Genomic DNA, 15,030 nt, shown 5'->3' on the forward strand with positions numbered 1-15,030 from the left:
AACGTTTTACATATTTCTTTGGCCACTGGCTGGAGGACTAAAACCCGGGCCACATCATAGACATAGAGCATAGACAACTATAAGTGCATTTGTCTTCTTTTGACATGTTATTGACTAAAATGATTCATGAATTAATCAAACAATAATGATTAATGTTACAGTCCTGTACTGTTGTACCAGGTTGTGGTAGAGAGCACAGGTCTGCCATTGTGCGGTGTTGTATGTTTTAACTGCTGGATGATCGCAGCAGCAGCAGCAGCAGCAGCAGCAGCAGCAGCAAGATCTGTTTTCGGTCCTGCCCACGGATCTGCATCCTGATGCCACGTCAGGATTGCCTGCGTCGGTAGGTGCAACCTGACTGACAGGCTATTCCACCAATCAGAAGGCGCCATGAAAAGAGGCGGTTGGTTCTGATTCGGTGAGATCAGAGGGGGAAGAAACTTATTTGACAGGCGTTCCCAGCTACCGGAGTAGCTGTAACTGGCATCCAAACTGAAGACATGTGTGGTGAGTACTGAATATATTCTACATTTATATCATTCAGTACGAAATGTGTTATTCCCCATTTACAAAAAAGCAAATAAATCAGATTCGAAACACTGCTGGCATCGTTAGTTAAGGCTGAAGGCACAAGTCATTTGAAATTAGCTAGGGGTGGCTAACCTGAGTTAGCGAACATGAACTGGTGTTGATTCTGTCGGCCAGCTAAATATAAACCAGTAAATGTTAAATTTTCCTCTATATGTTCTCTGTGTAATTCGTCAAACAAGAAGTCGACACCTGGAAGTAACGTGAAAATGATAAGCTGCTTTCTTCTTGCCAACTCCAGACAGACAGCTAACGTGGTTTTTTGGTGACATTACGCAAATCGCGTAACTTTCCACTAAACCTTGTCACTCTGGATTGTTGATCTACATGCTTGGACAAGCTGTGAGTTAGTATTGTCGTCATGTTTCAGCTGGAGTTGTCCAGATGCTTTATGTGCTTAAAAATGAAAGCGTGTTGGATGTGTTGCATTGATATATCGCTGTCATAAGGCACTAACGTTAAACTCTCATTGAGAGAAATCCCGGAAAGGGATGCATTTGGTTACGATCTGTTTGAGAAATCTATTTGAGATGTTTTGCTAGTATCGGTCACTGTCCCCTGTCTCTTCTCCTTTCTCACTTGTGACTGATAAGTGATGCCTCTCTGTCTCCCATCACTGTCACTACAATCTCTAAGTACAACAATCAGACCAGATAGACCTGTTGGTTATACCTACCCGGACAATAAGACGTCATTATATCGTAACGTAAATATTTCCCTTTGTTAAACTTCTACATTTCTTGATGGGTCTTATGATTTTTGCCCCCTTGCTGCAGCACTTTTCCCTGGCGAATTGCCCCTCACTCCATCCCCTGATGTTCTCAATGAATCCTCTGTTGAACCAGTCTTTCCTCTGGCTCCACATTTGCATTTACTTCTCAGTGCCTAGCTGTGTAACAGGGCAGTATTTCATGCTTCCCCTTTAGCCAGTTAAAGGTGACACTCCTTTCATTGTTTGTTAGTCAGTGGGTTGGCTGTGGAGCCAAACGTTTGCAAGAAGAACTGCTGATTATAGCAAAAATTTGTCAATTAAGTGTTAGTTTTGATATATAGTATGTGGGCCTATCATTGTGCCATAATAGTCTTTGAGTCTGTTTGGTAATCATACACAACCAGATCTCTCAAAGAGAGACCAGATCTCTTAAAGAGAGACAACAATGACTCCTACCCCACCCTTCTCCTGAGCAGGAGATACCAGCTCAACACCAGGTTTCTAGATACACTCATTTGCATCATAGCAGGTCCTACATTGTAACTGAGAACAATAATTTCATTTTGGTTACGACTCTCGTAAAACAGGTTTCTCATGCATTGCCTACCAGCTTTCTGACACAGAGTCCTCAATAATAAAGGTAAACATCACTAAGTAATGTGTGTCCCACATTTCCAGGAAGGAATCAAATTACATTCTTCTTCAGCCATCTTGACATATCCATTGTTGTCTTTATTAGGTCTTGTCAGAAATGATCATACATCAACTCTCAGTGGAATCATAACAACATGATCCTAACAAGTTTTTGTTTAATAAAATCCTGTTGTCCAAAATAATGTTTCCAAGGAAATTTTAAGAGCGTGAGTACGGGGTTTGTTTGACATCTGTGGAGAATTTTGTCTGATGTAATGAACAACAACAACATTTTACATACTTTTATATATTTGAAAAAATATTCTTATTAATATTGTGATATTCATTTCAGGCCTGATACCCTGCCACTGTCATAATTGTGTCTTAAATCCACATACATTGGTACACACTCATTTGGTTCATACTGTGTGTGTAGGTACGTTAAGCTTTGAACATCAACTGAATTATCAGACAAGTACTTGTACCAGTATGGACATTTCACATCAACCTGACATTTAAGGTTGATGTGAAATGCAGACGTTTAAAGTAGAAAGTAAGAAGAAAAAATTATTATTGGCAGACCAAAATTCTTTATATAGAAAACATCTTGAATCTTGAATTTTTTTTCCCTCTCCCCAGGAATCTTTGCCTATCTCAACTACCATGTGCCAAGGACTCGCCGTGACATCCTTGAGATCCTCCTCAAAGGTCTGCGACGTCTGGAGTACAGAGGCTATGACTCAGCCGGTGAGTGATGGAAAAAGCTCATATCACCAACATGCCCTTGCCTGTTTTATCAGGCCCTTTTCCTTCTCTGTCCCCTCACTGTCTGCCTGATATCACCACCAAGTTGTCCAGTACAATGTTACTGCAGCATAGGAATCTTCTTTATCAGTCACATTTGATGTTTTCTATATTTTTTTTTAATGAGTTGGGAACTCAAAGCAAGACAATGTTCACGGTTAATTATTAACAGCCATTATCATGTGGCTGGGCTAGACTTACTGCACCATTAATGGAACTAATTTACTTTATGTTCGCTTAATTTGCATTTCAGCCAGCCTTAAGGATTTGTGCATTCACTCATTGAGTGTAGCAGCATCTTATGTTGAAATTCTGCTCTGATGACCAAAAACAGGACATGACTTGCAAAGTGGCAATAGCATCATAATACTTTTTTAATCTGTTGACACTCAAGGGTATTATGATCCCTATAATTATCTTGCTATTTCTCTTTTTTTTTTTTTTTTAATTTCATTAGGTGTGGGAATTGATGGAGGTAACGGCAAGGAATGGGAGTCCAATGCCAAGTCTATCCAACTGATCAAGCAACGCGGAAAAGTGAAGGCTCTTGACGAGGAGATCCACAGTAAGCTGAGATGAAGTTCCTCACTTCACAAGAATGAGTCATTAGACTTGATTTGTTATCCTGTATACTGCGGTACAGTTGGAATACTAAATATTGTCTCTTGGCTTGTGTTTGTTCGACCTTTAGAACAGCAGGATATTGACCTGGATGTGGAGTTTGATGTTCACCTCGGCATTGCTCACACCCGCTGGGCCACCCACGGTGTACCAAGCCCAGTCAACAGCCATCCACATAGATCTGACAAGAGCAACGGTCAGTTGTGTTAAAGATAGAACGCTAACTCATTCCAGACAGCGAAATGTTTTACCTCGCAGTCCACAACAGCTCAGTCTGTTTTATTTTTTTTTCACCTGGGTGCAGGTATTTTGATATCCTGAAGTTTATGATAATCTGTCTGGTCCACAGAGTTCATTGTCATTCACAATGGAATTATCACCAACTACAAAGACCTGAGGAAATTCCTGGTGAGCAAATATCTTTCATAGACTATTCTAGACATCTTTTCATCATTGTTACTTATAGATGGCACTTACACTCTCCCTCCATCTCCACAGGAGAGCAAAGGCTACGAGTTTGAGTCAGAGACTGATACAGAGACCATCGCCAAGCTGGTGAAGTACATGTACGACAACCGGGAGAGTGACGACATCAATTTTACCACACTGGTGGAACGGGTGACCCAGCAGCTGGTAAGGACCTGCTTATGCACTCCACTGCTCCTTGTGATAAGCAGATAAAAGAGCCTGTCTGACGTGTTTCCTCTTCCACCTGCCAGGAGGGAGCTTTTGCCCTGGTCTTCAAGAGTGTCCACTACCCCGGAGAGGCAGTTTGCACAAGGTACACCACCACTGATGCTGTCAAACTGTTGTTCGTCATTGCAGATAAAAGCATTGTGAGCTCATTAAAATGTTGCTGTGCAGGAGGGGAAGTCCTCTGCTGATTGGGGTGAGGAGTGATCATAAGCTGTCCACAGATCATATTCCTGTGCTCTACCGCTCCTGTGAGTTTATATTTCTGTTTATGAATGTGTGGAATGTCTGTTTCTAATTTTTCCACATGTGACTGCATAAGTGTGACTGAGGCCACCTTCTTTTTTTTTTTTTTTCTCAGCTGCTAAAGACAAGAAGAGCTGCAGTGCCCTACCCAGGACAGACCAGGACACCTGTCTGTTCCCTGTGGATGAGAAAGCTGTGGAGTACTACTTTGCCTCAGATGCAAGGTAAGCAGATAGCTATGTCTTTGTATCCACCTTTTTACAGCTTTACAAATTCTCCTTGAAACATGCGACCCACTTTGTCTCAGCTTAGTCTGTTGAGTGTAAATCAAACGTCTGATGTGGTTTTTGGTCTGTCTCTCTCATCACAACAGTGCAGTGATTGAACACACGAACCGGGTGATCTTCCTGGAGGACGACGATGTGGCCGCCGTGATGGACGGCCGGCTGTCCATCCACAGGATAAAGCGCAGGGCTGGAGACTACCCAGCCCGCGCCATCCAGACCTTGCAGATGGAGCTACAGCAAATCATGAAGGGTGAGTGGAGGGTCAGCCTTTGTTGTGTTCACGTTTTCTGCATAAATTACTCCAAGCCACATTAGAAGATAAATCATTTGTACTCTACCTTGTAATTTTTTCCAGTACCCTGTTATTATTGTGTAAGTCATAATAGGAGACTGGCTGCTTACATCACTGAACAGGCTTTTAACACCCAGCCCTGAGGCTATCTTGTTATCACCCAGGTAGTTACGGCCCTGCTGGCTCAGTTGCACCCCCAGGGAAGCAACTGTCTTTAAAACCCTAACCCAAACAAAGGCTGATGAAGCTAAAGTGTAAGTTCCAGCTTTGATTTGAGAGCATTTACACGGAGTTCCCCAAATTAAAGGAATGACATTCTGCAAATTATGCTGAATCTGCCTCCGAGTTATAGGAGAAGATCAATACCAATCTCATATCTGTACATAAAATATGAAGCTACAGCCAGTTAGCGTGACAAAATGGCCTGATCTATTCAACAGTTTAATGGGGGGCTGCGTTTTCCCACGAAATGACAAATTGTAGTTTTTGTACAGATTAAGGAAACGACATATACCATGTTGATTAGTGAGCTTTAGAGGTGCTAGTATGTGGATTTTGTTAGTTTTGGAAGGAGCCAGACTAACTGTTTCCCACTGTTTGCCATGTTTGTGCTAAGCAAAGCAAACCGGCTGCTGGCTGTAGCCTCATATTTATCAAACAGACATGAAAGTGGTATCAGTCTTCGCATCTAACTCTAGTCAAGAAAGTGAATAAATGTATTTCCCAAATGCCGAATTATTTCTTTGAATGAAGTACAGCCACATTATCCCTCTGTTTTCATGTTGATTAGTCTGCCAAATAATTCTTTGATCAATCATCAAGTCTATGAAACATAAATAAGTTGTGAAAACACTCATCTCAACTTCCCAGATCCCAAAGTAATGTCCTTAAATAGTTTGTTTTCTCTGACCAACAGTCCTAAAAATATTTTTCTTTACTGTCGTATGTGACAGGAACAAGGAGAAAAAACTGAAATGATTATCAGAATAGTTCCTGAATAATTAATCAACTAATTGATTAATCAACTGATCCTTGCAGCTCTAAAGGGGACCAAATGTATTGGTAATATTAAAATAGTTTGCATTATCATGCTGCTATCTCCTTAGATTGGGGAACTGAGTATAAAACGGTTGACATGCCTTGCGCTGTTCACCCAATAGGGATGTGAGCACCCTTAGAGCACCCTTAAAGCTGAAAGTCTGCACTTTTACTACTTTTGATTGATGTCAAATGCAGTGTGCTGGGCTACAGAGCCAACACAATGAAAAATGTGTCATTGTCCCAATAACTTATTGACTTCTCCACTGACTCTTCCTCAGTAATCCAGCAGAGGGCAGAGGTAAACTGACGCTGGCTGCATTTGACATTCCTTTGTGGTCCTGTCATTACTCAGCCTCTCTCCTCTGTCTCAGTTTCTGGAGCCTTTCTGCTGAATAACCTAATTTTCATTACCCAAATTACTGTCAGAGGCAGGAGAAACGACTCTTGCATATCTCACTGTCACAGTTTGTAATGGATGGAAAAACACTATCTCCCTGATGTCTCATGTTTGTTTTCCTTCATTTAAGGAATGACCTATCACTGTGGCTCTGATTTATTTTAATTTTTTTTGACAAAGCAACAAAAATCACTGTTAAGATATTTCTTGCTCCTCCACGAGGCTGTGGTTCGCATTTTCAGGAGCTTCATGTGTGTCAACAAGACCCTTCTCCGATGGCATTTACCTTCTCTTTCTTTAAACTAGTGTTGGAAATGTTCCTCTGATTTGTGATCCTCCCACCACAGGCAACTACAGCTCCTTCATGCAGAAGGAGATCTTTGAACAGCCAGAGTCTGTGGTCAACACTATGAGAGGGAGAGTCAACTTTGACAACAACACAGGTTAGAGAGATGTCTTACTAGTTTTCTCAGTGGAGCATTGATATAATAACAATTTTTCCACTCTGTCCCCATTTTCTCTCTTCACATTTTATAACTCTGGGATTGCCAAAATTTGAATAACCTCTAAAAGTGCAAACAGTTACTCTTTTCCTTCATGCATTTTGCCCAAACACATGCTCAGATGTTTTTAGTTCAGGAAAACACATGAGAACACACTAATTTATTTCAGTCGCCTGCATGCCACTACATGTCATAATAATCTTAGTTCACCATTTTTTTCTCATTTCTTCTCGTGCATGAAAAAATTAAGCAGAGTTACCTACATGTAAAGCAGCAAAACATTCTTTCTCAGCACTGTCATGCACTCTTTGTGGCTTTTTTAAAATAAGGTGGAAAACAATAGAGCAAAATGATGGATTAGGTGTTCGGTCTGCTTTTCAGTTACACTGGGTGGACTGAAGGACCACATCAAAGAGATCCAGAGGTGTCGGCGACTTATTCTTATTGCCTGCGGCACCAGCTACCATGCTGGAGTAGCGGTGAGTAGCCATTTACCAAACGCTTTTCTGCTTTGGTGTAAATTCACATCATTTAGATTAAGTCCATCAGACAAATAGCAAATGTGATGTCTGCATCATGGACACAGGTGTATGAGCTTTGTGCGCTAGCACATTTGCTCAACTGGTTTGTGTTTAACGGAATGATGCTGAGCTCTCCTCTGTTACTTTCCCAGACCCGGCAGGTCCTGGAGGAGCTAACCGAGTTACCTGTCATGGTGGAGCTGGCCAGTGACTTCCTGGACAGGAACACACCCGTCTTCCGAGACGACGTCTGCTTCTTTATCAGCCAGTCAGGTGGGGAGGCCAGTGCCATCTGGACTTGATCTAGTGCACATTCCTCATTTGTCTTCTAGTTTCCGTCTAGTGCAGCCGCTTTGGTTCTTCCTCATTAATCTCTTCTTGTGCGCTGCTTGAATTTTAGCAAAGTTCTGCTGTACATATGAGTTTTCTGTACCTGAACACTCTGCTGTAGCTTTTGTATCATACTCTTTTTTTCAATATGTGATATGTTTGTGGTGAACCTTGTGGTTTTTCTCTGAAGCCGTTTCAAATCTAAGTCCTGTATGGTGCAAAAGTAACTGGTACATTGCACAAACTGTTATGTTTTCCATTTCTGCCAATCCTCCAGGGGAGACTGCTGACAGCCTTATGGCCCTGCGCTACTGTAAGGAGCGAGGGGCTCTAACTGTGGGTGTTACCAACACAGTGGGCAGCTCCATCTCCAGGGAGACTGACTGCGGAGTTCACATCAACGCTGGGCCTGAGATTGGAGTAGCCAGCACCAAGGTAAGCCATGACAACTCTCCTTGCTTAAACTGGCCTGTAAACACTTATGTTTTTACTACAAGGTACATTTATCACAGAGTGTACAGCCTGAGTGACTGCAACAGTACACTTGCTCATTACCATCTTCTCATCCGAACCGTTTCTGGAATATTTGAGAAATATTTACACTATATCATCGTTGTGTCAGCAGCCAGACTGAAAGTCTGGTCAGGTCGCATTAGTCATACAAGTGAATGCTGTGGGTGTATTTTCAGCTCGTTGTTACAGACTTGAGCCCCCAGGGCAGATTTCGTATTAGTCTGTATAAAAGCTTGGTTATAAGTTATCATGTGTATATAAATTAATACCAATGACAAAGATTGCAGGGCAGGGATTTTTATGATAAAGGGCTAGCTTGCACAAATTGTTATGTGCATCTTAACACTATTTTATAGACTAGTAGACATATTAGTCTAATCATAGCGTATTAATTTTTAGTTGCAACTCTAGTTTTAATTTATGTATTCCTGTCAATTGGACAAGACAGACCATTTGGTGACAATTGAAGTGAGTGTAAACAGCTGGTAGAGATTTGTATGTTTCATTAGCAGTTACTGCTATGCATAACTTATTGCTCAGCCCCAAAAAAACAATGTGTCCATTTTCTGTCATCACATTTGTCCACCTGAGACACCTGAGTTAGTAGAAACATATGTTTTCTATATTTTGGTTGAATTGACCCTGTGACACCGAGCTTGAAGCAACAATGCAGCAATTTGTTGCATCATCTCATAAATGAACTCAACGCCCACTGACACTGAATGAAACCCAGATGAAAACTTCATTGTGAGTCTGGTCCCGCCTCTTAGAAGCTGACATTTTCCTCCACTCTGATACCACAGGGAGTTGAAGAAGCCTGATATTCTCATCTCAACTCATGTAAAGTCAGGATGCTTGGGTCTCTGCCCTCCCCACCCCCACCCCCACCTTCTTCTCAAAAACCTAAAGGACTTGCCAGTTTGGACTCAGAGCAGAGCAGAGAATTAGTGGAGCCCCAGCCACAGCTAGTGAGCATAGAGAGAGAGAGAGTGGAGCAGGTCCCTCCCTGGCCCAGCCCTTGGGCTTGGCTCAGCGACTCTTGCGCTGCTCCAAAGCCCCAGAGCACGTCTCAGAGACGCCATCATTTACTGCTTGGCTGGCTGGGCCACACACCCACACCCAGCTCAACCAAATGCTGCACAACCTAGCTCATCAAATCACTGGAGAACATGTATCGCACCCAAATGCTTAATGACTCCAAATTCATCTACTTGACCCCATGTTTTTCAGTTTCATGCAAATTTCAGGGTTTTTTTTTTTTTTTTTTGTTAACAGGAAAAGAGAAAAAGAAGAGAGCTTTTCCAGTTTGTTTAGTCATATTCAAGATTTATGGAATAATTTGAGACTTAACACAAAATACTTTGATGCTATCAAAAGGCAAATCCTGCTGGCACATCAAATTATTGTAAATGGAAGAAGCCTGCTTGAATTAGACAATAACAGTATCCATTGGGAATTTACATTTATTATATTCCACAACTGTTTCGGTTCGAGAGAAGTTTGTTCATATTCCAGCTGTTCCTGCTGTATGTTGGTCATCCTTGTAGGGTAACAGTTGGCATGTTCTGCATGAACAACACTAAAGCTGGTGACATGAGCACAGAAACACAACGTTTACTATGTGGATTAAATATGTTGCCACATCTAGGCCAACAGCACAGACTGTCAGAGTTCTGAGTGAATGTGGTTAGCGTGCTGTCAGGAGAAAGAAAAAAACACACTGTAAAGGTTTTACAGCTATTTTCTTGGCCTCAGACACTGGCATTTCTGAGTCCGGAGGGTCCCGTGAAATGACTTGGCTTCACTTGAACACTGATTAAATCTCCCAAATGGGCATGGAAGGTCTCCAAACGTGCTCCGAGATGAAGGAACACAGAGAGAGAGAGAGATTGGGAGTTGATGACGACAGGCATCGAGTCTCAGATGTGCTGAGGTTGCGCGCGGTGACATTTCCAAGATGATCAGAGAGGGTGCTCTCTGATCTGATCTGATGTGATGTGATGTGATGTGATGTGTGTGTGTGTGTGTGTGTGTGTGTGTGTGTGTGTGTGTGTGTGTGTGTGTGTGTGTGTGTGTGTGTGTGTGTGTCAAGTTTTCCAGGATGAGCAGTGCTAGCTTGACTGAGCTCAACTGCATGCATTTTAATGCTGCTTTGGCGTGTACTAAAATCTACCTCTCCTTCCATGTCTCATCTGGTGCAGATTATAAACTGGAGACAAAGTTCACTATCAAAACTGAGAGACAAGAAGCACAAGACTCCACAAACTTTACTGAGAGACTAAAGTTAGGATCTATTTGTTGCTATTTAGTTCCAGTATTGTTCTCCAAAACAGGAAAACTACTTTACCTTTTGTAATTGGGTCACCACAAGCAATATTGCCTTGTCCAGGAGGAGTTTGGGACCATTTCTACATGTGTGCACACATCATCAGACAGCTGTTTTCTTTATAAGTCGGTCAATGAGAAATTTCAAAAGTTGACTCAGAAACTGCGCAGCTCTCTACCTCTGTTTTATGCAGACTTTAATAAAACATACACTTTTCTGACTTCTTGCTCTGCAGGCCTACACCAGCCAGTTTGTGGCCCTGATCATGTTTGCCCTCTTGATGTGCGATGACAGGATTTCCATGCAGCCCAGACGGCGAGAGATAATCCAGGGCCTGAGAGTGCTTCCAGGTAAATCAAGCCACGAGTATTCTGCTTCAGCCAGGGAAATCCTGATCACGTGTGAGATTAAAATGTATAGGGACGGAAAGCCAGCCCTTGGAGCAAAGATCAAGTACATCCAAAGCCTGCTTCATTTTTGTTGTTTGTTCAAACTATCCTCATGGAAGAGGAAGTTAATGATGAGAGTGGGATCAGAAGAAGAAAGAGCAAGAGGAGGAGGGAGGACTATCTGTTGGCTGTGAGCCCTTGCATGCTGCTCTGGATCTAAAACATATGAAGGCATGTCCCTAATGGGAAACTAATGATGAATGTCTGGCCACTCCCTGCCCAACATTATGACCCAGTTCAGTCCAGATCCGAGCTTGTGACAGCAGCAGCATGTTTAAACAGAACTTTATTCAAGATTACACATAGTTGTTTTAAGGCTTAGTCATATCTGCTTTTCTGTGTTAGACCTGATTAAGGAGGTCCTCAGTTTGGATGATGAGATCCAGAAGATGGCAACAGAACTGTACCAGCAGAAGAGTGTACTGATCATGGGTAGAGGCTACCATTACGCTACCTGCCTGGAAGGAGCACTGGTGAGCAAGTACAACCTTCTTGGTTGACTGAGGCTTTATGCTTTGTAATGTAAACCATAATGACTACAATGTAAGCTTAGATTTGCTTAACCTGTGGGTGATTAATTTTTTTTCATCCTGTGTAGAAAATCAAGGAGATCACATACATGCATTCAGAGGGCATCCTGGCCGGAGAGCTGAAACACGGTCCGCTGGCCCTGGTGGATAAACTCATGCCGGTCATCATGATCATCATGAGAGACCTCACCTACACCAAATGTCAGAACGCCCTGCAACAAGTCGTCGCCCGCCAGGTGACGCACACCCCAAATATGTTATCTAATGCATATTTACCAAATATTGATATATAAAGTTGTGACCCAGTTTTAAATATCCTGTTTCATTGCGAAGTGATCAACCCTGAATATTGCTTATTTACTCACTGAAATGGTCACGAAACACACTCTGTCTTTAGTGCTGTGAACCAGAACATGTGAAGTTTAAACACAACACCTGAACACTGGGCAAACACAGCACATTTTGCATGTTAGGTTCATTTTCAGAGTCCTGTCTGTGCCACACCTCTGATCCTTCACCTCAGTAAAAACAAGGGAGGGGTTGGTTCAGTGTGACATCATTGTTGTCAGTAATCTGCAGCAGATGTGGACTAAAGAGGTGTGAAACTAAACTGAGATGAGGGGGAAATAGTTGGCTTTTTGTGAATTGTGCACCGGTTTAGGATCACATCAACAGACGATGTACTTGACAGTTAAAGCCTTTTGTTTAATTTTTTTTTTTTTTTTTTTTTTTTTTTTTTTTTGGATGTTGTTTGTTTTTTTTACAGGGCCGTCCTATTGTGATCTGTGACAAAGATGATTATGAGACCATCAAGAACTCAAGCCGCACAATTAAAGTGCCTCACTGTGTGGACTGCCTTCAGGGCATCCTGAGCGTCATCCCTCTGCAGCTGCTGTCCTTCCACCTGGCTGTCCTCCGAGGTTACGACGTAAGTACTGTCCCGTCAAGCTCAACGGGAAATGACAACAAGTGTGTTTTGTTTGTTAACACTTACCACCTCCACAGTTGCGACACTAAAAAGTAGTTTCAGTTTCAAGTCCCACATATCCACAATTTGCAGTAAAACCTTCACTATCACCAATATGCCAGTGTTTAGATGTACACATGTTCACTGGGGGAGATAAAGTTGAAATATGGGCACACAAGTGAGAAGAATTTTGACATTTAGATGTGAATTTCCCAAAAGATGCTGCACCTCCATTATAAATGAGATGTTTTTACACTCAGTGTTATTATAAGCTCAGTGATTATCTGGCAGCATACCTCTTGACTGCTTTGTAGACAAGTGCACTGAAACCCACCACCGGAAAAAAACAACATGCAGTGTTTATATGAGCAGGTCATAGTATTCCTAACTCACTTAAACAAGTAACCTGATTTTGAGTGGAATCTTGTAAACTCCCTAAACCAGAACACTGTGGTGAAGGTGATACTGATGGTGAGGTTGGCTGCCACGTTGAAAGGATTACAAGTACATGTCAATACCTCCGTCTGTGAATAAATTCAGATTTATTTTTAATGGTAACAAAAGTCCACCAGGCATTAGTGTTATTGGTATTATTGTTTCTTCCTCCAGCTTTACAGACAGTTTAGTGTTTAAACAGGATTGGACTATCTGTTGCTTCTTTGTATACTTCAGTCACTTTGCTATATTGCAGGAGTTCGAGAGGTCAAAGTAAACAGCTTAACTGAAGTACGGAGTGTAAATATAGCCAGTATTGATGCAGCTTTTAAAGCACTTCACTTCACGGGGATGTCCTGACAGTGCAGCCCAGTTAGCTCTTGTTTTTATGTCAATGAGTATTCACAACTATGCCGAGATGTGCTGCTGTTCTGACAGAGAAGCAAACATTTATGTGCACACAGCTCCCTCCCACGCCCACCATGCTTTTATTTTTTCTCCTGTTTTTTTGAGCAGCCCGGTCAAGCTGTCATATCACTGGCTTGCACATTGTGTTTTTGTTAAGAGTCTGACAGTAGCACTTAGTCAAAAGCAGAAGCCCTTTATCACCTGTTGTGCATTTATATGGCTGTTGTTTGTTATATGCCAATTGACGTCTTCTGTTTAAATACAGGTGGACTGTCCAAGAAACCTGGCCAAGTCTGTGACAGTAGAGTAAACTGCAGCACTCATCACCTAACAACAAGAGCCTGGCGGACACATATTTGAGCAGAGATGGCGAGGGAGCGTCTGTATGCAGAAACCAAGAGAAGACAATGTCCCGTTAACGTGTCTCAGCTCTTTTTAATGCAACCTTTTTCTCAACAGTCGTATATCTCACTGTTGCATATTATCTGTATCTCACTGTCTATTTTCTCAGAAACCTTTGGCATCATTGTCATATTATTGTTACAGAAGTTGTTTTTCGTCCATGGTGGCAGGGACTGGGCTGGCACACGCATATCGTCATCACTCTTTTTGCTTTTTTGTGAATCTGTAGCAACTGACAGTGACAATTTGGGTTTACTCACATCAGTGTTCAAAACGTGTAAGCAAGCCCTCCATGTTTATGTTCCCTGATTGGAACCTGAATGTTAAAGCTGTTGACTGACAGAAGTTAGGTTTTAAAGACCTTTACTGGCTCTTTTTTTCTATAGTGCAATGATTTGTAGTTTAGTTGGGTTATTTTTCTTTGGCAGCTAATCATTTGAAGTGTCTATACTCCACAGTTGAAGTAAATGACAGTCTTGAATCATTCCAAGCCACAGGTCATCGCCTTCGTAATTATAGCACAGTTTGCCAGTTTTGACTCTCTCTTGGACTTTCTTCTGAGGTCACACAATTCTCTGTAGGAACAGCATCATAAGTCAGATCACAGAAAAGCCTGTGAATACACTAATGTGTAAAAATCTGGTGTAGGTTACAAAAACTTGTTCTTTGTATAAACCTTGTTTCAGATTTCAAACTCTGGTTTTGGTCTGCTCATTTAGTGAGAAAAAGCTTTGTTTACTGAGCCACCTTCACCAGAGTGAGGTTTTTGTTTTGTTACCATGCTGCTTTCACTAGTTTCTGTACATGATACTCTATTGTAAAGCTCTCTGTGCACAATTTAGTGTTTGATTCTTATGTTGCTTAACTGCTCTAAAGAGACTTTGTTGCCAATTTCTGGTCTCCAGTTTGCACATAATTTAAAAACTAAAGTAATTCCAGTGAGATGAAGTTATTAACCCGGAAGTACAAGTAGGCCCCAGTTGCCAGCCCACACCCTACCACCATGACTGATGCAGTATGGGACCATTGGTAGCTATTTCTTGATTCTTTTTTTTTTTTTTTTTTTCATTTTCTTCAAAAAAAATTATTTTGTATTATTGACGTTACTTTGATTAGAAATATGAATGTCACTGTCATTTAAAATGTCCTGTCAAACCAAAAATCTCTACAATGGCTTTGGCAGTTGTAAACCAAAACATATATATTTTATATGTTCATCTTATGTTGTTTTTGTAGCCAAACATGAATTCATATTGCTAGATTTTGTTGTGTGAAGACACTTGGAGGCCTAAAGGTGGCATAGGCAAAGTTACATGGCAGAACTGTAGATGT

At 41.6% G+C, this 15,030-nt stretch overlaps 1 protein-coding gene across 1 annotated transcript; it reads left to right on the plus strand.

Annotated features, from left to right (window-relative positions):
- Positions 1 to 433: 433 nt before the first annotated feature.
- On the plus strand, positions 434 to 14,907 carry LOC130169163 (glutamine--fructose-6-phosphate aminotransferase [isomerizing] 1). Its single transcript, XM_056375640.1, has 19 exons — positions 434 to 507; positions 2,573 to 2,680; positions 3,195 to 3,302; positions 3,429 to 3,554; positions 3,708 to 3,766; positions 3,857 to 3,991; positions 4,078 to 4,139; positions 4,223 to 4,302; positions 4,413 to 4,521; positions 4,671 to 4,834; positions 6,662 to 6,757; positions 7,199 to 7,296; positions 7,491 to 7,611; positions 7,946 to 8,103; positions 10,743 to 10,857; positions 11,302 to 11,429; positions 11,555 to 11,722; positions 12,253 to 12,414; positions 13,562 to 14,907. The coding sequence occupies exons 1-19, from the start codon at positions 501 to 503 to the stop codon at positions 13,604 to 13,606; spliced, it is 2,049 nt and encodes a 682-aa protein (XP_056231615.1). The 5' UTR covers positions 434 to 500; the 3' UTR covers positions 13,607 to 14,907.
- Positions 14,908 to 15,030: the final 123 nt, after the last annotated feature.

This window comes from Seriola aureovittata, chromosome 5 (genome assembly GCF_021018895.1).
Source record: "Seriola aureovittata isolate HTS-2021-v1 ecotype China chromosome 5, ASM2101889v1, whole genome shotgun sequence".
Lineage (NCBI taxonomy): Eukaryota > Metazoa > Chordata > Actinopteri > Carangiformes > Carangidae > Seriola > Seriola aureovittata.